At 46.5% G+C, this 26,624-nt stretch overlaps 1 protein-coding gene across 6 annotated transcripts in view; it reads right to left on the bottom strand.

Moving 5' to 3' along the window:
* The window catches only part of specc1la (sperm antigen with calponin homology and coiled-coil domains 1-like a), a 364,982-nt gene that overhangs the window by 129,590 nt on the left and 208,768 nt on the right, over positions 1 to 26,624 (bottom strand). For all 6 annotated transcript variants that reach the window (XM_078226760.1, XM_078226763.1, XM_078226764.1 and 3 more), the window contains exon 10: positions 7,251 to 7,341. In XM_078226760.1, the coding sequence (XP_078082886.1) occupies positions 7,251 to 7,341 (91 nt within the window). The remainder of the gene's footprint in view (positions 1 to 7,250; positions 7,342 to 26,624) is intronic.

Here is a 26,624-nt window from a genome sequence, read left to right as displayed (position 1 = left end):
CCACAACCACTCTCTGGCTTCTTCCATTGAGCCAGTGTCTAATCCCATTTACTACCGCCCCATGTATACCCAGCGACTTAACCTTCCTAACTAACCTCCCATGAGGGACCTTGTCAAAGGCCTTGCTGAAATCCAGGTAGACAACATCCACCACATTCCCTTCATCCACTTTCCTGGTAACCTCCTCAAAAAACTCTAATAGATTGGTCAAACATGACCTACCACGCACAAAGCCATGTTGACTCTCCCTAATAAGTCCCTGTCTATCCAAATATTTGTAGATCCTATCCCTTATCACACCTTCCAATAACTTGCCCACCACCGACGTCAAACTTACTGGCCTATAATTTCCTGGATTTCTTTTGGAACCTTTTTTAAACAACGGAACAACATGCCTCCAATCATCCGGCACCTCCCCCGTGAATACTGACATTTTAAATATGTCTGCCAGGGCCCCTGCAAGTTCAACACTAGCTTCCCTTAAGGTCCATGGGAATACCCTGTCCGGTCCTGGGGATTTATCCACTCTCATTTGCCTCAAGACAGCGAGCACCTCCTCCCCTTTAATCTGTAAAGGTTCCATGACCTCCCTACCTGTTTGCCCTATTTCCGTAGACTCCATGCCCGTTTCCTCAGTAAATACGGATGCAAAAAACCATTTAGTATCTCCCCCATCTCTTTTGGTTCCATACACAGTCTACCACTCTGGTCTTCAAGAGGACCAATTTTATCCCTCACTATCCTTTTGCTCCTAACATACCAATAGAAGCTCTTTGGATTTTCCTTCACTCTGTCTGCCAAAGCAACCTCATGTCTTCTTTTAGCCCTCCTGATTTCCCTCTTAAGTAGCTTCTTGCACTTTTTCATACTCCTCGAGCATCTGATGTGTTCCTTGCTGCCTGTACATTTCATACAACTCTCTCTTCCTCTTAATCAGTGTTACAATCTCCCTCGAGAACCAAGGTTCCTTATTCCTATTTACTTTGCCTTTAATCCTGACAGGAACATACAAACTCTGCACTCTCAAAATTTCTCCTTTGAAGGCCTCCCACTTTCCATTTACATCCTTACCAGAGAACAGCCTGTGCCAATCCACACTTCCCAGATCCCTTCTCATTTCATCAAATTTGGCTTTTTTCCAGTTCAGAACTTCAACCCGAGGACCAGATCTATCCTTATCCATGATCAGGTTGAAACTAATGGCATTATGATCACTGGATCCAAAGTGTTCCCTCACACTCACATCCATCACCTGCCCTAACTCATTTCCCAATAGGAGATCCAATATCGCATCCTCTCTAGTTGGCACCTCCTTAGACTGATGTAGAAAATTCTCCTGAACACATTTTACAAACTCTACCCCGTCTAAACCTTTAACAGTATGCGAGTCCCAATCTATATGTGGAAAATTAGAATCCCCTACTATCACAACTTTGTGTTTCTTGCAGTTGTCAGCTATCTCTCCGCTGATTTGCTCCTCCAATTCTCGCTGACTATTGGGTGGTCTATAATACAACCCCATTAATGTGGTCATACCTTTCCTGTTTCTCAGCTCCACCCATAGGGCCTCTGTAGACAAGCTCCCTAATCTATCCTGCCTGAGTACCACTGTAACATTTTCCCTGACCAACAATGCCACCCCCGCACCTTTTATCCCTCTGCCCATATCCCGCCTGAAACATTGGAACCCTGGAACATTGAGCTGCCAGTCCTGCCCCTCCTGTAGCCAAGTTTCACTAATTACTATAATGTCATATTTCCATGTGTCTATCCACGCCTTCAGCTCATCTGCCTTCCCCACAATACTCCTGGCATTGAAATAAACACCTCAAAAGATTATTTCTACCACACTCAACCCATTTGTGATTTTGCTTGAACCCCTCCCCTCCCTCTCACACACACTCCTCCCCTCCCTCTCACACCCACCCCTCCCCTCCCTCTCACACACACACCCCTCCCCTCCCTCTCACACACACACCCCTCCCCTCCCTCTCACACCCACCCCTCCCCTCCCTCACACACACACCCCTCCCCTCCCTCACACACACACCCCTCCCCTCCCTCACACACACACCCCTCCCCTCCCTCTCACACACACCCCTCCTCTCCCTCTCACACACACCCCTCCCCTCCCTCTCACACACCCCTCCCCTCCCTCTCACACACACCCCTCCCCTCCCTCTCACACACACACCCCTCCCCTCCCTCACACACACACACCCCTCCCCTCCCTCACACACACACACCCCTCCCCTCCCTCTCACACACACCCCTCCCCTCCCTCTCTCACACACATCCCCTCCCTCTCTCACACACCCCTCCCCTCCCTCTCACACACACACCCCTCCCTCTCCCTCTCACACACACCCCTCCCTCTCCCTCTCACACACACCCCTCCCTCTCCCTCTCACACACACCCCTCCCTCTCCCTCTCACACACACCCCTCCCTCTCCCTCTCACACACACCCCTTCCTCTCCCCCTCATACACACCCCTCCCTCTCCCTCTCACACACACCCCTCCCTCTCCCTCTCACACACACCCCTCCCTCTCCCTCTCACACACACCCCTCCCTCTCCCTCTCACACACACCCCTCCCTCTCACACACACCCCTCCCTCTCCCTCTCACACACACCCCTCCCTCTCACACACACCCCTCCCTCTCCCTCTCACACACACCCCTCCCTCTCCCTCTCACACACACCCCTCCCTCTCCCTCTCACACACACCCCTCCCTCTCCCTCACACCCCTCCCTCTCCCTCTCACACACACCCCTCCCTCTCCCTCTCACACACACCCCTCCCTCTCCCTCTCACACACACCCCTCCCTCTCCCTCTCACACACACCCCTCCCTCTCCCTCTCACACACACCCCTCCCTCTCCCTCTCACACACACCCCTCCCTCTCCCTCTCACACACACCCCTCCCTCTCCCTCTCACACACACCCCTCCCTCTCCCTCTCCCACACACCCCTCCCTCTCCCTCTCCCACACACCCCTCCCTCTCCCACACACCCCTCCCTCTCCCACACACCCCTCCCTCTCCCACACACCCCTCCCTCTCCCACACACCCCTCCCTCTCCCACACACCCCTCCCTCTCCCTCTCACACACACCCCTCCCTCTCCCTCTCACACACACCCCTCCCTCTCCCTCTCACACACACCCCTCCCTCTCCCTCTCACACACACCCCTCCCTCTCCCTCTCACACACACCCCTCCCTCTCCCTCTCACACACACCCCTCCCTCTCCCTCTCCCACACACCCCTCCCTCTCCCACACACCCCTCTCCCTCTCCCACACACCCCTCTCCCTCTCCCACACACCCCTCTCTCTCTCACACACACCCCTCTCCCTCTCACACACACCCCTCTCCCTCTCACACACACCCCTCTCCCTCTCACACACACCCCTCTCCCTCTCACACACACCCCTCTCCCTCTCACACACACCCCTCTCCCTCTCACACACACCCCTCTCCCTCTCACACACACCCCTCTCCCTCTCACACACACCCCTCTCCCTCTCACACACACCCCTCCCTCTCACACACACCCCTCCCTCTCACACACACCCCTCTCCCTCTCACACACACCCCCTCCCTCTCACACACACCCCTCTCCCTCTCACACACACCCCTCTCCCTCTCACACACACCCCTCTCCCTCTCACACACACCCCTCTCCCTCTCACACACACCCCTCTCCCTCTCACACACACCCCTCTCCCTCTCACACACACCCCTCCCTCTCACACACACCCCTCCCTCTCACACACACCCCTCCCTCTCACACACACCCCTCCCTCTCACACAGACACCCCTCCCACTCTCTCTCTCACACACCCCTCCCACTCTCTCTCTCACACACCCCTCCCACTCTCTCTCTCACACCCCTCCCACTCTCTCTCTCACACACCCCTCCCACTCTCTCTCTCACACACCCCTCCCACTCTCTCTCTCACACACCCCTCCCACTCTCTCTCTCTCACACACCCCTCCCACTCTCTCTCTCTCACACACCCCTCCCACTCTCTCTCTCTCACACACCCCTCCCACTCTCTCTCTCACACACACCCCTCCCACTCTCATTCTCTCACACACACCCCTCCCACTCTCATTCACACACACCCCTCCCACTCTCATTCACACACACCCCTCCCACTCTCTCTCTCACACATACCCCTCCCACTCTCATTCTCTCACACACACCCCTCCCACTCTCATTCACACACACCCCTCCCTCACACACACCCCTCCCTGTCTCGTACACACACACACCGCTCCGCCTCTCTCACACACACCCCTCCCTCTCACACAGACATTCCTCCCTCCCCCTCTCTCACACACACCCCCCCTCCTTCTCTCACACGTATGTACACACACTCTCTCTCTCCCCCACACACACACAAACCTCTCTCTCATAGGCACTAGTGAGCCAAGAGCCTATCAGCAGCCAATTAAGGTAGAAACCAGCGTCTGATTGGACAAGCGGCTTCACAGTATTTTCCCAATTTTATACATCAGCCTGGATGAATTCCATGGAACCCAGTTTGGGAATCCCTGATTCAGCTGATCTTCCAAGAAACCCCACAAAGAGTCACTTAATAGGTTCAGATGGAATCACAGTCAGGGGGTGGGGGTAGTCAGTGAGGGTGCTTATGATGGTTATGCAGAAGGTGGAAGAGGTTTTAATTCCTCTACCCTTTTGGGAGTGACTATTGCTGTAACCCTGGCTGAACCATCCAAAGTTAGTGACTTGAATTGCTTTTTTGGTTGGTTTCCAGTGCAGCAATTGCCCAGAGGAATTTAGCACTTCAGTGTAATTGGGGATACCCCCAAATCCAATGCCGTGGAGCTTGGACATTATGGCCCAATATTGATCTCGTCATTACTTCCTCCATTGTATGCACTGCTGGTGTAATATTGGAGATTAATGGAGCATTTAAGTTTGTCATGACTTTAGATGATTCCCTGTACTGGAATTAAAAGCTCTGTCACACTGGGCACTCAAGTTTATTCACCGAAAGAATGCAGCTGTCTTATTAAATTACAATGCATCTGTCACAGCTGGTCATCAATTGGATACATGAGGGTTCAGATTTCTTGGGACTAAGTGTTGTGCAGTCAGAAACAACCAGAAATAGCAATGTTTAATTGTGCCCACTGAAGTCTTAGTAGGCTAACGCGTAATGTTTCTACAAAATACAAACACGCAGTGTTCTTGTAATCGATATGTAAAACAGTTGTAAAGATTTGATTGCGTAACCTCCAGCTGTGAACTATATCCTCGAGTGATCTAATAAATGATATGAAGTGGCAGACTAGATAATCAGTATACTCCTCTTGTCTTATTTGAAAATGAATGAATTGTCACAAAGACCAAATAGCCAATCTTTGTTATTTAAAAAATGATTTTTAAAAGAAGTCTCAGCCCCGTCCAGTCATTTGCAAGGGTAAGGAAGAATATTTGTATTTAAATGGCTCTCACATAACAACCCATCCCTGTTAGTTTCTATACAACGTTGCATTTTGTTTATATCCATTTCTGCCTCAGCTCTCCCCCTCACCACATTCAACATCTTCCTTTTAAATTATTTAAGCAATTCTTGTATCTCTCTGCTTTTGAGATTTTCACCACTGACAAGTTCATTAAAGAGTTATGGAAAAGTAGGGCCAATTGACCATCTTACATTATACATCCAGGCAGCTCCAAATCTCTCCCCATTTCAGTAGCAAGTTGTCTCTTAAGTGATTCTGGAGTTTCCTATTGTTTCTCCTGGAAGTCAATTGCATATGTTGATGGGGAAAGGAGGGAAGTGGTAGAGGTGGCTGTTCCGATGATCTCGATGCATTTGTTGCTGCCGGTAAGGATGGAGGAGATGGGGAGATGGGCTTAAGATGATGATTTGCAGCAGAGAAAAGCAGCAAGAAGTTATCTTTGCACAATCTGTTTTGGCAGACAACAGCAGGATAATACTTTATATGGTCCAGCCAGACCTGGTTGTGAATGGCTAAATCAGTACCACATGCTTTTCTTTTTCCATGGGATTAGAGTGTTGCTGGCTAGTCCAGCATTTATTGCCCCATCCCTAATTGCCCTCGAGTAGGTGGTGGTGAGCCGCCCTCTTGAACTGTTATAGACAATGTGGTTGGTTCACCCACAGTGCTGTTACGGAGTTCCAGAACTTTGACCAGCGACAGTGAGGGAACTTGATGTTAAGGGCAGTCAGGAACTCTGGAACCATTCTATACAAGTCTCTACTAGGGATGAACAGAGAAGAAATACAGCTTCAGGATCACAGGGGACAAGATGCTCAGGTAGGAACTGCTGGCAGTGACAAACAATATAGTTTCTTTTTCTCGATAATCAATTTCCAGTAAATTTCCTGGAGCAAGCAGCACACAACACAGATCATTCCTCACCTCCATACAGTAACATCTGGTCAATCAACAAATTAATTTTCTATCAAGCGTCACAAAAATGATGCAACATCTTACTAATACATTTCTCTCCATACAGATGAGCTTGGATCATCTGGAATCTAACTACAGATAGAGCCTCACTCTGACATCACCTTCACCATCTAATGTATCATTAGCAGACAGAAGAGGATTCATTGCACCATCAAGAAAGGAAGACAATACAAGAATTAATGGGTGGGCAAGCAAATGAGTGAGTGCAACTGCAAGACAAATGTGAAGTGGAAAATCAGCAGGTCATATTACTGTAGTAGTAATCCAGAGAACGTGTCAGTTTCAGAATTTGAATTCAGTACAAATGAAATACATGCACAAAACAACCTACATTACAAAAGTGACTTCAAGAGAATATGACAGAAGTCAACTGGTGGGTGTGGCACCAATGATTAACTCAACTGGATCAAACTTAGGGAAAATTCGGAGTTGTTACAGAGTCTGTGGAAAGGCATTTCCTGGTGGGGAGACAGAAGAGAGAGTGTAATCAGTGCACCCTGGGAGAACAACACACTTGGCAGCTGGGATCAAATCCTCAGTGATATACAATAAAATGTCTCTGGTTGAACTTGTATCTGAGAGAGACTCAACCTGGCACAGCAGCTCTCCCTTAATTATCCAAGTACCAATAGACCAAGTTATCTCCACCCTCTTCCAAAGGCTAGCAACACCAAACATTTGAAATAGATTCAGGATCTAAAGGTAAATTGCAAAGTGCTTCCTTTAAAATTGTGCATTATTTGCTGGGAATAGGAGCTGAAAAAGACTCACCAGGAACAGAAATCTCCGTGTAGCTTGGCCTTTTGTCTGTCAGCGCTGATAGAGTCTTTGGTGCTGATATTGGCCCGCTGATGGAATGCCTCTGTGAAAATACAACACGCACATTCAAACTTTGTCACTTGGTTTCAGACATTATGGCTGGAATTTTACCGCCCCGCCTGCCACGGGAATCAGAGCAAGTGAGGGGCGGACAATGGGAAGGTCCATTGACCTTGGGTGGGACTTTACAGCTTTGGGACGAGCAAGGCCATAGAATCCTGCAATATGAGTTGACTAAAACTATGGATGACCTGCTCCAACTGCTTTCGGCACACAGTCTACAATTCTATTTCATCATTCATACACTAGCAATTTGGATTGAACAACATAAAATGCAAAGCAAAATGCTGAAGATGCTGGAAATCTGAATTAAAACAAATTGCTGGAAATACTCAGCTCAGGCAGTATCTGTGAAGGGAAAGGTTAAACAATGACCTTCCGTCAGAACGCAGATGAACACGACATACAGATGTTAGACTCCAGCCACTGCAGATACACTAGCTAGGCGGCCTGAGGGTGCATGGGAGAATTGTGTGTCCAGGGTAATCACCGATCCATCAGCAAAACTCTATAGTCCTAGTGCTATCGAGGAGCTAGTCGCATGATGAAGCGAAATTGCAGCATCTTGTGTAAAAGAATTGTTGGAATTGGAGAGAGAGGCTCAACACTGCCTTATCCCTCTCTTTCGCAGGTGAAGAGGGCACACAATGCCAGGGAGAAGGTGCACAGAAGTGCTCCAGCTCACCATCCTAACAGCAATGAGGAAGAAGCAATTGACATTGGTGAGGGCAGACATCTCGAGATGAAATGGATAATGGAGCGATGGGAATAGCATGTTAAAACTGAGCAGCCTTAGGAAATCTGAGCTCTACAGAGGCACCTGCTGTCAGAGCTGAGTTCTCATCATCGACCCCATCCATCTCCCACAGGCCTAGTTGTGAACGGGTGACATGTTTTAGTGATGGCACGAATATACGATCAGAAGCTTAACTTGGAATCAAATGTCACACCAAGGTCACAAGCAGACTGGCTTCATTTCAAGACTGCTGCCAGGGAGAGGGATGGAGTTCGGTAGCCAGGGAAAGGAGTTTGGAACAGGAAGCAAAAACAATGATTTCAGTTCAGAACAAAGGGAGATTGATGTGGTTGCTGGCGGCCAATCATCTCACTCCCACAGCAGCACTGCAGGAGTTTCTTCAGGTTATGGAGGGTCCAATAATCTTTCACTGCTACATCAATGGCCTTTCCTCCATGACAGAGGTCACAAGTGGGAATGCTCTCTGATGATTGCAGAGTGTTCAGTTCAATTTGTTACCTCTCAGATAATGAAGTTGTGCATACAGCAAGGCCATGACAACATTCAGACTTGGGCAGATAAGGGGGGGAAATAACATTTGTGCCACACAAGCGACAGGCAATGATAACTCCAACAAGACTGGGTAACCATCTCTCCTTGACATTCAGAGCATTATCATCAGTGAACTCCCCCCATCAATAAAAATCTGGAGGAGATCATTGACTGGAAATTTAACTGGACTAGCCATATAAATACTGTGGCTACAGAAGCAGTTAAGTGGATGGAAATTCTGCAGTTGGCAACTCACCTCCTGACCTTTCAAAGCCTTTCCATCATCCCATGGGCTGGAATATTCCCCACGAGTCTGAATGAATGCCACTCCAACAACATTAAAAACATTTGACACCATCCTGGTGAAAGCAGCCAATTAACTGGCATCGCATCCACCACTGTAAACATTCACTCCTTTCACCACCAGTGAACCAATTCCAGACAAGATGCATTACTGCAACTTACCAATGATTTGTCAACAGCATCTTCTACCAACTTTTACCAACTAGGAGGACAAGGGCAGCCGACACACGGGAAGCCCACCCCCACCTGCAAGTTACCCTCCAAGTCACACACCACCCTGAAGAGAAATTATTCACTACTCCATCATCACAGTAAAGTCAAATTCCTGGAATATCTTTCCCAAAAACACTATGGGTGTATCCACACCGCACAGGCTATATAGGATTAAGACAGCAGCTCACCATCACTTTCACAAGGATTAGGGACATGCATAAATGCTGGTATTGCCAACAGTGCCCATATCTACAAATAAATAAAAACAATTCAAATTACCTTTCAGTTATGTTGTGACCCCCACCAGCATGACAATGATACCAGAAATGGACTGCTCCAGTACTTACAGGTTCATTAACTCACTGTGACACGTGGAGCTGAGACACAAATTCACATTCATTTCTCAGAAAACCAGTGAGCCACGGTGAGGTTCTTCTTTTCCAGAAAGAATCACCCTGGACACACATTCACACCTCTCAGTGATCAATCAGTGGAGGTCAGGGATCTGTTGGGGGGGGGGGGGGTTCTCCCAACCCGCTATGCTGCTCGAGTAGCTGGGAGACATCAGCTGTTTCGCAGGCTGCCCACTGGGCGTCACGGCCTCCGTGCGTCTCCTGACCAAGTATTTTCACGTAATCATCTCCACACTGGAAATCGGCACGGAGCTGATTACAATATGCAAACCATGATTGCATTAGTGGGCCCGTGACTGAATTTTCCAGACCCGCTAGCGTCCCCCCACCCCGCCGGGAGTGCTTCCGTTTAGCGGCGTTTACGACTGCTCTCCACTAACGGGGAACAGGTGGCTCGATCCTGCTGGAAGGAAGTGAAAACATTGAGGTCACCACGGGAGGTCGGAGGTAAGAGGGGGTGGTGCCCCTTGGTACCCTGGCACTGTCTCAAGGGGAAAACTGGCACCACCCACCGGGCATCAGGCATTGCCAAGAGGGTGGGGGAGGTGGACCCGCTGCCATTCTGCTCTTGTAGTGTTGGGAGAGGGAGGGAGGATACGGTCGGGGCTGGTCAGTGGGATTTTGGGGAGGAGGAGAAGAGTTGAAATGACACAGGGGCTGGTGGCCCAGGGAGGTCTGGGAGGCCAGCGACTGGAAGGTGGGGGGGTCAGAAGGCCAGCGATGGGGGTTTGCGGGGCTGTCCAGTGATCCGGCTGACAGAACAGTGCATGTGCAGTGGCCCGCTCAGCACTGTGCTGCCTCTCTGATTTTCAGAGTGAATCCCGCTAGGGCACTCTGTGATGCACAGAGTGTCGGAGATTCAATCTGGAAATCACACTAAAAAACAACGGTGGGATTCACTCCCATTTTCCCGCACATTGGGAAGTTGGAATTTTTTTGGGAGAATCACAAGCCCTGATGCCAAGGACTGCCCACCTGTCAGCGACATGCTGCATAAATGTGGTATAGAAAAAAGATGGGTATTCCAAGACCACAAGTGAAGTACTACATCCAAAAACAACTTCTGCAAACACCTGAAACCTACATGTGATCTTCGATATCCCAACATTTAAACTTCAAAGCATTCCTGCTGGTATTCTCAAGCCGAGAGTCATTAACTAATTAACATTTTAGGACCAGGAGGTGCATGAGCACTGCACTGATGGGTGAACTGGACTTGGGAGAGAAAATATAGTCAGCAGCGCTTTGTGATGAGCACAAGTCTATTTGCAATAAAAGTTGGGATGGCTAAGGGTGTATTAAAACAGTTCAATCCATGGATGAGAGTTTGAGCAGCTGTTGAGCTAAGCCAAGGTCAGAGTGGGAGTAGGATGTCTTGGCAAGCGTGTGGATGTGGTTGGAAGTACATCTTGGGGTCAAAACAAAGCTGAGGTAACAAATGATCCAGTCCATCAATTAGGGGAATTTCATAATAACTTCACTGCAGTGTTAATGTAAGCCTTACTGGTGACACTAATAAATAAACTTTAAAAAACTTTAGGAAGTTGTCAGGGATGGAAATGGTGGTCAGGGAACTGAGTTTGTGACAGGGACCAAAGGTGGCGGTTTCTTTCCAGTATTTAGCTGGGAAGAAATTTCAACTCATGCAATACTGCATGTTGGCCAATTGATTTCACAAATAAATAGAGTAGAGGGGTCAAAAGAGATGATGTTGAGATAAAGGGAAGTGTCGTCAGCAAAAGTACCCGCTAGATTTTGTTTTCTGCAGTGTAGGGGAGGCGATGGCCTAGTGGTACTGTCGCTAGACTACTAGCCCAGAAAGTCAGCTAAAGTTTTGAAGACCTGGGTTTGAATCCCGCCACAGCAGATGGTGGAATTTGAATTCAATAGAAATATCTAGAATAAAGAATCTACTGATGACTATGAAACCATTGTGGATTGTCAGAAAAACCCATCTGGTTCACTAAAGTCCTTTAGAGAAGGAAATCTGCCGCCCTTATCTGGTCTGGCCTACATGCGACTCCGGAGTCACAGCAGTGTGATTGACTCTCAACTGCTCTCCAAGGGTGTTAGGGTGAAATCGAAGTGATGGACACAAAATGGTTACCTGGCACACAAAATGGACTCTGGGAAGGGACATTAAGAGGCACTGACTTTGGGCACAGACATTTACACAAAGAGTTAAAACCTGTAGCATTTAAATCACTGCAGGAAACTGGTCATACCCTTGAGGCATCTTAAAACATGAGATAAAAGCAGATCCAGAACAATGAGTTTGATAACGAGGTCAGCCACTGATGGGGACATAAATGCATAAATGTATCTAACAAAACCAGTCATTGATAGAGGACATAACTGCATAAATGTATGTACTCTATGTACAATGATGTCCCCCATGCAAGGCTTCTAGAAAAAGTGAGAGGGCATGGGATCCAAGGGGCTGCTGCCCTGTGGATCCAGAACTGGCCTGCCCAAAGGAGACAGAGTGTGTATAGATGGGTCTTTTTCTAAATGGAGGTCGGTCACCAGTGGTGTGCCCCAGGGATCTGTTCTGGGACCCTTGCTGTTTGTCATTTTCATAAATCATCTGATGAGGAAGTGGAGGGATGGGTTGGTAAGTTTGCCGACGACACGAAGGTTGGTGGGGTTGTGGATAGTCTGGAGGGACGTCAGAAGTTACAGAGGGACATAGATGGGATGCAAGACTGGGCGGAGAAGTGACAGATGGACTTCAGCCCAGATAAATGCATAGTGGTCCATTTTGGCAGGTCAAATGGGATGAAGGAGTACAATATTAAGGGAAAGACTCTTAGTACTGTAGAGGATCAGAAGGACCTTGGGGTCCGGGACCATGGGACTCTAAAATTGGCCCCGCAGGTGGAGGAGGTGGTTAAGAAGGCGTATGGTGTGCTGGCCTTTATCAATCGAGGGATTGAGTTTGCGAGTCCGGGGATAATGATGCAGCTATATAACCCTCGACAGACCCCACTTGGAGTACTGTGATCAGTTCTGGTCGCCTCATTACAGGAAGGATGCGGAAATGATTGAAAGGGTGCAGAGGAGATTTACAAGGATGTTGCCTGGATTGAGTGGCATGCCTTATGAGGATAGGCTGAGGGAGCTCGGTCTTTTGGAGAGACGTAGGATGAGAGGAGACCTAATAGAGGTATATAAGATGTTGAGAGGCTTAGATCGGGTGGACTCTCAGAGGCTTTTTCCCAGGGTGGAAATGGCTGCTACGAGAGGACACAGGTTTAAAGTGCTGGGGGGTAGGTACAGAGGAAATGTTAGGGGGAAGCTTTTCACACAGAGGGTGGTGGGCGAGTGGAATCAGCTGCCGTCAGTGGTAGTGGAGGCAAACTCAATAGGGTCTTTTAAGAGACTCCTGGATGAGTACATGGGACTTAATAGGATGGAGGGTTATAGGTAGGCCTAAAAGGTAGGGATATGTTCGGCACAACTTGTGGGGCCGAAGGGCTGTAGTTTTTCTATGTTTCTATGTTAACTTTCGATGTCCGTACCTGTCTACTCAACTTGTAACGATGTGCTAATGGCTAATGTCTGTACTGTCTATTATCTAAAAAATATTAAAGATGCTCAACTACCATTATGTAGGGGAGAAGGCTGGCTGCCAGTACTGCGGAGTACCAGCGCTTCTCCCAAAGCTTTGTCCGAATAAAACTGTTTGTTGAACCTCCAAGTCTGACTCCGAAGTGGTGAATTTCCCACAACAAAGGGCAACTAGGGATGGGCAATAAATGCTGGCCAGCCAGCAACGCCCTTGTCCCACAAATGAATTTAAAAAAGTAGATTTGTTTAAGCATATGGGCCCTTAAATTTCTTTGTGCAGCCTTGCACGCATGGGTACCTGAAACACTCCAACTTGTGCTTGGCGACTCAGGAACCTCAGGTTACTGTGTGGTCGCACACCTTGAGACAGAATATTGGCAATCAGTGTATTTGTTGAACTCAGCACCAAGCAGGGATTGATATGGCACCAACTTTGTTTGTCAAAGGCTACCAGAGAAAATTTTCTTTCCTAGTTTAAATCTTTCTCAATTGCCATAATTAATCCAAAACTTGACATGCTGCAGAAATATTTACATACATGTCAGTATCATTTATTTTTCACACTGGTTTGAACAATAGAAAGATACAGTACGAGTGACCATTCATCCCACTGCATCAGTACTGGTTTTTTTGAAAAAAACTATCCAATTAATTTCTTAATTTTGCTTTTTCTCCTACAATGTTTTCCCCCCATTTCAAGTATTTATTTATTTCCTTCTGAAAATTACTACTAAAACTATTTTCACTGCTTTTTCTACCCCATGCTTTGTGTTTTAATCTGAATTTCAAATCAAATCTAAGTTTAAAAAAATTCTCATCTCCCCCCTGGTTCTTTGAGCAATTAGCTGAAATGTCTCTTGTCTACTTACTGACAGGTCAGCCAGTGGAAACAGTTTCAACTCATTAACACCACTGTAATCACACTCCATGTCTTTATTCATAAAGTCATGATGTGGAGATGCTGGCGTTGGACTGGGGTGAACACAGTAAGAGTTTTAACTGCGTTTAACCTGGTGTTGTTAAAACTCTTACTTTATTCATAAAGCTCAGCATTCCCCACTTGTCACTGCTGCCCTCTTAAACATAACCATTTCTTCTAATACATTTTGAGTTACTGTTCTAGTTCACCATTTTTCCATTATTTTTGCACCGGAATGGGAAGCCATTCCTCAGATTAAACAAGTGTCCAAACTCTGCACTGTCAGGTAACTAAGGGAAATTTGATGGGAGGCATTCTAATTTCAAAAATATAATATTGATTATACGCATTTCGGTCGATCTAATGTAAGGGGGAGCTATACAATAAGTGGCAGAACCATCAGGAGTATAGACACACAGAGGGACCTGGGTGTACAAGTCCACAGATCCTTAAAGGTGGCAGCACAGGTGGAGAGGGTGGACAAGAAGGCATATGGCATGCTTGCCTTCATTGGATGGGGCATAGAATATAAAAGTTGGCATATGATGTTGCGACTGTATAGAACGTTGGTTGGGCCACATTTGGAATACTGCGTCCAGTTCTGGTCGCCACACTACCAGAAGGACGTGGAGGCTTTGGAGAGAGTACAGAGAAGGTTTACCAGGATGTTGCCTGGTATGGAGGGTCTTAGCTATGAGGAGAGATTGGGTAAACTGGGGATGTTCTCCCTGGAAAGACGGAGGATGAGGGGAGACCTAATAGAGGTGTATAAAATTATGAAGGGCATAGATAGGGTGAACAGTGGGAAGCTTTTTCCCAGGTCGGAGGTGACGAACACAAGGGGTCACAGGTTCAAGGTGAGGGGGGCAAGGTTCAACACAGATGTCAGGGGGACGTATTTTACACAGAGGGTGGTGGGGCCCTGGAGTGCACGGCCAAGCAAGGTGATTGAGGCGGCCACATGAACAGACTGGGAATAGAGGGATACAAACGAATGGTCTAGTGGGCACATGAGCGGCGCAGGCTTGGAGGGCCGAAGGGCCTGTTCCGGTGCTGTATTGTTCTTTGTTCTTTGATTTTTTGACTGTGGATTCGGCTTATTTGGCTTAGAACATAGAACAGTACAGCACAGAACAGGCCCTTCGGCCCACGATGTTGTGCCGAGCTTTATCTGAAACCAAGATCAAGCTATCTCACTCCCTATCATCCTGGTGTGCTCCATGTGCCTATCCAATAACCGCTTAAATGTTCCTAAAGTGTCTGACTCCACTATCACTGCAGGCAGTCCATTCCACACCCCAACCACTCTCTGCGTAAAGAACCTACCTCTGATATCCTTCCAATATCTCCCACCATGAACCCTATAGTTATGCCCCCTTGTAATAGCTCCATCCACCCGTGGAAATAGTCTTTGAACGTTCACTCTATCTATCCCCTTCATCATTTTATAAACCTCTATTAAGTCTCCCCTCAGCCTCCTCCGCTCCAGAGAGAACAGCCCTAGCTCCCTCAACCTTTCCTCATAAGACCTACCCTCCAAACCAGGCAGCATCCTGGTAAATCTCCTCTGCACTCTTTCCAGCACTTCCACATCCTTCTTATAGTGAGGTGGCCAGAACTGCACACAATATTCCAAATGTGGTCTCACCAAGGTCCTGTACACTTGCAGCATAACCCCACGGCTCTTAAACTCCAACCCCCTGTTAATACAAGCTAACACACTATGGGCCTTCTTCACAGGTCTATCCACTTGAGTGGCAACCTTTAGAGATCTGTGGATATGGACCCCAAGATCTCTCTGTTCCTCCACAGTCTTCAGAACCCTACTTTTGACCCTGTAATCCACATTTAAATTAGTCCTACCAAAATGAATCACCTCACATTTATCAATGTTAAACTCCATTTGCCATTTTTCAGCCCAGCTCTGCATCCTATCTATGTCTCTTTGCAGCCTACAACAGCCGTCCACCTCATCCACTACTCCACCAATCTTGGTGTCATCAGCAAATTTACTGATCCACCCTTCAGCCCCCTCCTCTAAGTCATTAATAAAAATCACAAAGAGCAGAGGACCAAGCACTGATCCCTGTGGCACTCCGCTAGCAACCTGCCTCCAGTCTGAAAATTTTCCATCCACCACCACCCTCCGTCTTCGATCAGATAGCCAGTTACCTTTCCAATCGGCCAACTTTCCCTCTATCCCACACCTCCTTACTCTCATTGTTGCTTTTTCCTGTTCTGTAATGTTCCTAATTGGGCTTCGAAGATTATAAGACAGTAAAGTAATTAACTCTTCAGAGACTCCGAGACACTTTAGCAAAGAAATTTTAAAGTGCTGGAAAAAATTCAGCAGGTCTGGAAGCATCTGTGGAGAGAGAAACAGCTATTGTTGACTTCTCAGTTGGCAACACCAAAGAGCAGTAAAGGTGGACAATGTGGCAAAATATTTAGTGAAGTGTTTAATCTGGCTATGCAACTGCACAGAAAAATTTAATTCAACAATGCTAAATATTGAGGAGTAATCAAAAGCCTGCATTCAAACACATAACAGAGCACATTGAATTAGTGGCAGAAGGCTTGGAAATGAACTAATCGCAAGATTGGAGTAGAATTTGAGGCATTTTTCTTTGTCGGGACTTCTTACAGGTCATGATGCATTTTCCAGGCATTGTTCCCTATCCCTCCAACCAAGCCTAACGTCTGAAAGAATCCAAAAAAAACCAGGAGACTGGAACAATTCTCAGAAAGCAGGCATGGCATTGTGCATTATTTTCTCAGTAGAGTGCTGATGTGTCAGCCTAGTTAGGTGCTCAGGTCAGCAGCCTCTCAAATGAACAGACTACCAACCAAGAGAAGTATTTTCCTATTGCACCAGTATGCCATGGCCATTTCCTACACCGCTAACTTTTCATGCTTCTCCAATTAACTGTCAAATGACATTTAGCAGCACCGAGAAATTAGATCCAACAGTATTGAAGTAGAGACTGGCCCTGATTGTCACAGAACTATACTGAAACTTTCAAGTCCATCAGTCTGCGCTAGTCTCAATGACCATCTTTGACAAATACTTCTTAAAGCAATTATTCTGGATACGGTTTTAATATGCAGAATGAATCAATCAAACCTCTTACTGCACTGACCACTTTTCATTTCTAATCAGCCAATTTTAAGTGTGCATGGTTTGAGAATCTGAACATCCTTGCATTTTCAAGATAGGTGAGCTCGGTAAGAAAATAAATAACATTCAGAGGTGTTACTAAAAGAGACGCGCCACTGAATTGGAACATAATAAATCAATGAAAATGCTGGAGACATACAGCATTGAGCTCAATTACCTTAACTCTACAGCTAATTTTCTGCTCCTAGTAATATAAAAAGCTGCATTAAACACTTCAAAAATTATTTTAAAGTTAGTCAAAAATGGGAAGTGGAACATTAACAAAACCGTTCATGCTTTAGGAAATGCATTCACCGTGTAATGGAGTTACAGTCTAATCAGTTCTACTGACAAGGAACTGCTTTGCACAATATTCATGTTCAGTGCCTTAGTTATATATAATTAATATGCAAACTATAGCTTGTATATAACTGTATAACTATAGCCCTCCAAGTGCTGGTTAGAAGTCATTTTAATACCAGCAAGTACTTGACACTCTCCACATCCTAATGATTTGTCAGGACACTGGTCTCACTGCGGTTCAAGAGAAAACCATCCCAATCACGAGGCTCCCTCCTTTCCCAGTACTGGTGCCAGTGCCCCATGAATCAAAACCCATTTCTCCAATTTCTGAGCCACACGTTCAACTATCTGATCTTATTTACCTTATGTCAACTTGTTCATGGCTCAGGTAGTAATCCAAAGATTATTACCTTTATCATTCGACTTTATAATATACCTTTGCTACCACTACTCACCTAGCAGAATCCATATCCTACCTATGTTGGTCATACCCATGTGGAGCACATCAACCGAATCCTTCCCGTCCCACTTCAAATTCTTCTGTGATGTTCTTAACCCTGGCACCAGGCAGGCAACATAGCCTTCATGACTCATGCTCTCAGCTACAGAGGACAGTACCTACCCCATAACTATACTGTCCCCTACTACATGAACAATCCTTTATACTCCCCACCATCTGAATGGCCCCCTGACCACTGTGCTGTGGTCCGTTTGCTCATCCAACCTGCAGTTCCTGCCCTCATGCACACAAGTTGTAAGAACCTCAAACCTGTTGGACAATTGCAAAGCCCAGACTTATTACCTTCAGGATCCCTACATCTTACTCTCCTATTCCTGACCATGGACCAAATGTGAAGAATCTATCTTCAGGAGTGTAACTGCCTCCAGAACAGCCAGCTAACTCTCATCATCAGAATGTCCAAAGCTCAGACTCTTAATTCATCAACTCTGAGTTGAGGTTCTTCACGCTGCAGACACTTACTGCAAATGTGGTTGCTGTGGATCGGCCTGATATCCACCAGCTCCCCCACTTGCTGCAGGGTCCCTATTGTACCCATGCAGCCCTTCCACCTTCAGCACCATCCAGCCTGTTCTATCAGTCAGTCAAATGGCCATGGACACATGGTCTTGGGCTCGTCTTACAGGAACCTTCCTCCCAACTAACATTGATTGAGATTCCAGTTTTAACATTATAGATCTGAATATGTCTATTTGCAATAAAAAAATACAAAACAAAAATCTGTAGAAAGGAAAACTTGAATGTTGCACCAAATGACTCCCATAGCAAAAGAAAAGACACAAAAATTAGTCATCTGCACACTTGGAAAGGACACAGATTAGTAAACCAGATTAAAGGTTGTCAATGTTGAACAAGATGTGGAGATGCCGGCGTTGGACTGGGGTAAACACAGTAAGAAGTTTAACAACACCAGGTTAAAGTCCAACAGGTTTATTTGGTAGCAAAAGCCACACAAGCTTTCGGAGCTCCAAGCCCCTTCTTCAGGCGAGTGGGAATTCTGTTCACAAACAGGGCATATAAAGACACAGACTCAATTTACATGAATAATGGTTGGAATGCGAATACTTACAACTAATCAAGTCTTTAAGATACAAACAACGTGAGTGGAGAGAGCATCAAGACAGGCTAAAACGATATGTATTGTCTCCAGACAGAACAGCCAGTGAAACTCTGCAGGTCCAGGCAGGCTGTGGGGATTATAAATAGTGTGACATGAACACAATATCCCGGTTGAGGCCGTCCTCATGTGTGCAGAACTTGGCTATCAGTTTCTGCTCAGTGACTCTGCGCCGTCGTGTGTCGTGAAGGCCGCCTTGGAGAACGCTTACTTGAATATCAGAGACCGAATGCCCGTGACCGCTGAAGTGCTCCCCAACAGGGAGAGAACAGTCTTGCCTGGTGACTGTCGAGCGGTGTTCATTCATCCGTTGTCGCAGCGTCTGCATGGTTTCCCCAATGTACCATGCCTCGGGACATCCCTTCCTGCAGCGTATCAGGTAGACAACGTTGGCCGAGTTGCAAGAGTATGTAACGGTACATACTCTTGCAACTCGGCCAACGTTGTCTACCTGATACGCTGCAGGAAAGGATGTCCCGAGGCATGGTACATTGGGGAAACCATGCAGACGCTGCGACAACGGATGAATGAACACCACTCGACAATCACCAGGCAAGACTGTTCTCTTCCTGCTGGGGAGCACTTCAGCGGTCACAGGCATTCGGTCTCTGATATTCGGGTAAGCGTTCTCCAAGGCGGCCTTCACGACACACGACGGCGCAGAGTCGCTGAGCAGAAACTGATAGCCAAGTTCCGCACATATGAGGACGGCCTCAACCGGGATATTGGGTTCATGTCACACTATTTGTAATCCCCACAGCCTGCCTGGACCTGCAGAGTTTCACTGGCTGTTCTGTCTGGAGACAATACACATCGTTTTAGCCTGTCTTGATGCTCTCTCCACTCATGTTGTTTGTATCTTCAAGACTTGATTCGTTGTAAGTATTCGCATTCCAACCATTATTCATGTAAATTGAGTCTGTGTCTTTATATGCCCTGTTTGTGAACAGAATTCCCACTCACCTGAAGAGGTGTTGGAGCTCCGAAAGCTTGTGTGGCTTTTGCTACCAAATAAACCTGTTGGACTTTAACCTGGTGTTGTTAAACTTCTTAATGTTGAACAGCCCAGCTGCACAGTGGGTTCTAAGAAGTCCAGGGGGGTGGTGTGCTTGGACTAGACTACAGTGGGCATAATAAATGAAAGCTTTCTTCCACTTACTAATAGAAGTTAAAAAGAAACCAAGGTAAAGGGCCAAGATTGCTGCTGGGTCTCATCAAAGTAGAAATAAGCAAAAAGGAACAAGATGAATTTGGAATAATGCTTCGGTTAAGCTTAAGTTTAAAAAGCTAGAGGTTTTGACAAAGCAGGAAAAACATGGATGAAAGGAGAATCCCCTCAGGGGTGGGGGGGGGGGGGGCTGCGGCACCGAGGGGCCAGGGGCGACGCCAAGAGGTCAGCAGCAGCACCGTTATGAGGTCTCAGAATAGATTCAGTTAGAACAGAAGAGCTCAACAAAGCAAGGGTATCAGGAGCAGGAAAGTATATTTGGACTTTAGATGTAAGACGTGCGAAGTTAGGAAGAGCTTGAAACATAGCAATGTTAATTAAACATGGAGAGAGAGACGGGGGGGGGGGGGGGGGGGGCAAGAGCAAAAATATACTTTAATTTTTGATTCATAACACTTTTGCACACACACTCAGCAACTTAAAAGGGCCAGCCTGCATGGGAAGCTTCCAGTGGAAGCATTGGGTGACAGTGGAGAGAATATCACCTGTTGAATGGCTATCTTTCTTGAAGTGGCGAGTTGGAGCAGAACCCAACAATCTAAAGCAAAAAGTTTGGCACAACAGAGAAAGGTGGCCTTCTGCGAAGTACTTGCAGCATTGCAGAGGTGGAAATTAGAAATTTCAGATCAGAAGAGGTGGTGAGAGCAAAAATGTCTCTAGATGAAAGAGGACCACTGCATGTATAAGGAAAAGAAATAGTAATAATTGATTTACGTGTAGTTTTGGCTCGATAACAGTCCCCTTGCTTCGAGCCCCACTCCATAGTCTGTGCATATAAATCAGGATAACACTCCAGTACAGTACTGAGGGAGCACAGCATTGCTGGAGATTCTGTCTTTCAGGAGAAATTTTAAACCAAGAGAATGTGAAAGATCCACCTGCAGTAGGAGCTGCCTGCAGGATCTTAAAATGTTCAGCAGTTTATTAGGAGTAAAATACCAGGTACAATTGCTAACATTCACCAATGTAAGATTGCAGCCTGAGTCCAATTATTTAATGCTTCCTTAACAATGCTGAATGCCTGTCCATTAAATTCAGCAATTTCAATATGGCGGGGCAGAGGCCCCGAGTAAGATGCTCTGTCGAACAGTCAGTGCAGACACGATGGGCCAAATGGCCACTTCTGCACTAGAACATAGAACATAGAACATTACAGCGCAGAACAGGCCCTTCGGCCCACGATGTTGCACCGACCAGTTAAAAAAAAACTGTGACCCTCCAACCTAAACCAATTTCTTTTCGTCCATGAACCTATCTACGGATCTCTTAAACGCCCCCAAACTAGGCGCATTTACTACTGATGCTGGCAGGGCATTCCAATCCCTCACCACCCTCTGGGTAAAGAACCTACCCCTGACATCGGTTCTATAACTACCCCCCCTCAATTTAAAGCCATGCCCCCTCGTGCTGGATTTCTCCATCAGAGGAAAAAGGCTATCACTATCCACCCTATCTAAACCTCTAATCATCTTATATGTTTCAATAAGATCCCCTCTTAGCCGCCGCCTTTCCAGCGAAAACAATCCCAAATCCCTCAGCCTCTCCTCATAGGATCTCCCCTCCATACCAGGCAACATCCTGGTAAACCTCCTCTGCACCCTCTCCAAAGCCTCCACATCCTTCCTGTAATGTGGGGACCAGAACTGCACACAGTACTCCAAGTGCGGCCGCACCAGAGTTGTGTACAGTTGCAACATAACGCTACGACTCCTAAATTCAATCCCCCTACCAATAAACGCCAAGACACCATATGCCTTCTTAACAACCTTATCTACTTGATTCCCAACTTTCAGGGATCTATGCACACATACACCTAGATCCCTCTGCTCCTCCACACTATTCAAAGTCCTCCCGTTAGCCCTATACTCAACACATCTGTTATTCCTACCAAAGTGAATTACCTCACACTTCTCCGCATTAAACTCCATCCGCCACCTCTCGGCCCAACTTTGCAACCTGTCTAAGTCTTCCTGCAAACTACGACACCCTTCCTCACTGTCTACCACACCACCGACTTTGGTGTCATCAGCAAATTTGCTAATCCACCCAACTATACCCTCATCCAGATCATTAATAAATATTACAAACAGCAGTGGCCCCAAAACAGATCCCTGAGGTACACCACTTGTAACCGCACTCCATGATGAATATTTACTATCAACCACCACCCTCTGTTTCCTATCCGCTAGCCAATTCCTGATCCAATTTCCTAGATCACCCCCAATCCCATACATCTGCATTTTCTGCAGAAGCCTACCATGGTGAACCTTATCAAACGCCTTACTAAAATCCATATATACCACGTCCACTGCCTTGCCCCCATCCACCTCCTTGGTCACTTTCTCAAAAAACTCAATAAGGTTAGTAAGGCACGACCTACCTGCCACAAAACCATGCTGACTATCACCTATCAATTCATTACTCTCCAAATAACTATAAATCCTATCCCTTATAATTTTTTCCAACATCTTGCCGACAACAGAAGTGAGACTCACCGGTCTATAATTCCCGGGGAAGTCTCTGTTCCCCTTCTTAAACAATGGGACAACATTCGCTAACCTCCAATCTTCTGGTACTATACCAGAGGCCAACGACGACCTGAAGATCAGAGCCAGAGGCTCTGCAATCACTTCTCTTGCCTCCCAGAGAATCCTTGGATAAATCCCATCCGGACCAGGGGATTTATCTATTTTCAGACCCTCCAGAATATCCTGCACATCCTCCTTATCAACTGTAATACTGTCTATTCTACTCCCTTGCAACCCAGTGTCCTCCTCAGCTATATTCATGTCCCCTTGCGTGAACACCGAAGAGAAATATTGGTTCAATGCTTCACCAATCTCCTCCGGTTCCACACATAACTTCCCTCTGCCATCTATAACTGGCCCTAAACTTGCCCTAACCAACCTTCTGTTCTTGATTCTGTCGGGATTCTATGGCTCTCTGACAAGGCATCTTACCCAGGCCCTATTCCTGTAACCCCACATATTTACCCCACAAATCCCCCTAACCTGCACACCTTGGCACAGTGGGAGGAAACCAGAGCACCCAGGGGAAACCCACGCAGACATGGAGAGATATGCTCATCCAAGGCTGGAATTGAACCCGGATCCCTGGTGCTTTGAGGCAACATTGCTAACGATGGTCTAATTGAAGAGTGGAACAGGCTCGAGAAAACAGACATGGCTGTGATAAGTCTAATCAATAATTATTTCACCTTTACAAAGGAGCAAAATGAATTGGAGACCTTAGAGCAGGGTCACCCTTCCTGCAACGTCAGGTATCCTAGAATGGCCCTCCTTCAACCTACAGGAAAATCTGATTAATTGCCACACTGGTTAGGGGCAGGATTTACTCACATTTGGAAACAAATTAACTTATTAGTGATAGATAGCATGGTTTTGTGAAAGGGAGGTCACTAACTTGATCGAGTTTTTTGAGGAAGTGACGAAGATGATAGATGAGGGAAAGGCAGTAGATGTTGTATACATGGATTTCAGTAAAGCCTTTGACAAAGTACCTCATGGTAGACTGGTACGAAAGATGAAATCACTCGGGCTCAGAGGAGAGCTGGCAAGATGAATACAGAACTGGCTTGGCCATAGATAACAGAGGGTAGCAGTAGACGGGTGCTTTTCTGAATGGAAGGCTATGATTAGCGGTGTTCCACAGGGATCAGTGCTTGGACCTTTGTCATTCGTAGTATATATAAATGATTTGGAAGCAAATGTAGTTGGTCTGATTAGTAAGTTCGCAGATGACACAAAAATTGGAGGAGGTGCGGATAGTGAAGAGGATTGTTAGAGGATACAGCAAGGTATAGACCGGTTGGACACTTGGGCTGAGAAATGGCAGATGTGAGGTAATGCATTTTGTCAGGTCCAATGCATGTAGGAATTATACAGTAAATGATAGAACCCTCAGGGCTATTGACAGGCAGAGAGATCTGGACATACATCTCCACCGATCATCGAAAGTGGTAACGCAGGTGGATAAGGTAGTCAAGAAGGCATGCAGCATGCTTGCCTTCATCAGTTGGGGTATTGAGTATAAAAATTGGCAGGTTATGCTGCAGCTGTACAGAACCTTCAGGCCTCATTTGGAATATAGTGTACAATCCTGGTCGCCACGTTACTAGTGGATGCTTCGGAGAGGGTACAGAAGAGGTTTACCAGGATGTTGCCTGATAGGGGAGGGTATTAGCTATAAGGAGAGGTTGGATAAACTCGGTTTGTTCTCACTGGAATGACGGAGGTTGAGGGGTGACCAGATAGAGGTTTACAAGATTATAAGTGGCGTGGATAGTCAGATGCTTTTTCCTAGGGTAGAACATGCTGCCCTGGGGGGTGGTGGGAGCAGGTACGATAGCGGCATTTAAGGGGCATCTAGACGAATACATGAATAGGATAGGAATGGGAGGATACGGACTCGTAAGTGCATACGGTTTTAATTTAGGCAGGCATCATGATTGGCACAGGCTTGGAGGGACAAAGGGCCTGTTCCTGTGCTGCACTTTTCTTTGTTCCTTGGTTATATGTTAGAGCAACTCTGCATCTCCCCACAATTCATTTCTTTCATCCACTGGCCTTCCAAACTGCTGTCAAATAGTTGGTTACACAACAAGATCAGAAAATCACAAAGACCATAAGAATGAACAATACTACAAACGAACTGACTCCACAAAATTGCAAGCAGTAAAGACTTATCTGGTCTTCTTGAGCAGCTGAGCATCCAAGTCTGAATAGTTAGCCTGGATTGCGAAAACCCTGATACTCTCAGCCAGTTATCTGATCGCTGGGCTCAGATGGCTCCATATTGACCCTGAGGCTACTTTATACTGGAGTCACTCCAGAGTGTTCACTGGAATTGATGTCATTAGAACAGTCTAGTCAGTAGAGAAGGTCTCCGTGCCAGTGATAATATCAATTGGTAGGACCATTATTTTCTTTTACAAGTAGAGCATTTAATAAAATGAATTCCCCCACCCCCAACCACTCGAAAATGCTGCTTCTGTTGTGAGACTAGGACATTCAGTTTTCCGCATCAATAAACAGCAAGTAATGAGATCACATTGCTGGAGCTGGTATATCTCTGAGTACCTGCTGCGCTCATACCTTCCCAAACAACTCAGGACCAGAAACAATTCTGCACACTGTTAAATATTTTCAATCTGGCATTTTGAGCTGTGGCCTGATTGGAATGTTATAGGCAATGTAAACCCTACAAGACCATCACCTCCAACTGCGGGTTATCAACAACGGCCTCATTAACTTCAAAACTCAGCTCTCCTATTTCTCGTCCTGCATCTTCCCCAAAGAGGTCACTTACTAACTTCTAACTAACACACTCTTCAGTCTTTCATCAATGTCATCTCCAACATTTAAAGAACACAATATTTTGAAACTCCAGTACAATTTTAAAACAATTGGCCTCTTTGGCCACTCAAATCTTTCACTGGCTTTGTTTCCATACCTGACTTCACTAGTTCTGTTTGACACCACACCTGCAAGCAATGTGTTACCCATTTCCAGTGAGAAAGATTAGCAGCAGCAGAGGTGTCAGCTGATCAGGTAACCCGAATGCCAGGCTCTCAAATGCCCATTTCAAATGATCCTCAAAGTCACTAGGTAGCAGAAAACGCCAGACAATCATGGAAAGGACAAAGTAAAATAAAGTTAAATGTGCTTTAGCCATTTCTTAATTCTTTTTGTTGATTATTGTTATTTACTTAGTCCCTGATTCCAAGGGTTTGGTGTGTGGTGTTGGCAAGCTACTGAGTAGGCGATGAACTCCAGCGACTTGGGACACCCAGCAAGACCCCATTTCCACAGATTTTTCTGATTTCCACCTGACCCCAGCCAGTTCCATCATCTGACCAGTGGGTAGGAGTGAAAGCATTGGAATCATAAGGCACAGCACTCAAGAACCTTAAAAAAAATTAAAACCTCCCTGCATGGACCTCTTCTGCACCACAATGCCACTTCTGGAAGCTCTGGTCTGACGAGGAAGACGTTCTTGCTCCCACACTCAGGTCTCAGTCTAAAACGAGGTCACGATAAGGTCATCTGTATACACCCCCCACCCAGTTTGGGTCATAGAACATAGAACAGGGGGGTCAGTTTAGGACAGAGTTGAGGAGGAACTTCTTCTCTCAGAGGGTGGTGAATCTCTGCCCACTGAAGTGGTGGAGGCTACCTCGTTGAATATGTTTAAATCACGGATAGATGGATTCCTG

Source organism: Mustelus asterias, chromosome 13 (assembly GCF_964213995.1).
Source record: "Mustelus asterias chromosome 13, sMusAst1.hap1.1, whole genome shotgun sequence".
In the NCBI taxonomy this organism is placed as follows: domain Eukaryota; kingdom Metazoa; phylum Chordata; class Chondrichthyes; order Carcharhiniformes; family Triakidae; genus Mustelus; species Mustelus asterias.
The sequence above is the reverse complement of the archived record's forward strand: the minus strand, read 5'-3'. Positions and strand labels throughout refer to the sequence as shown.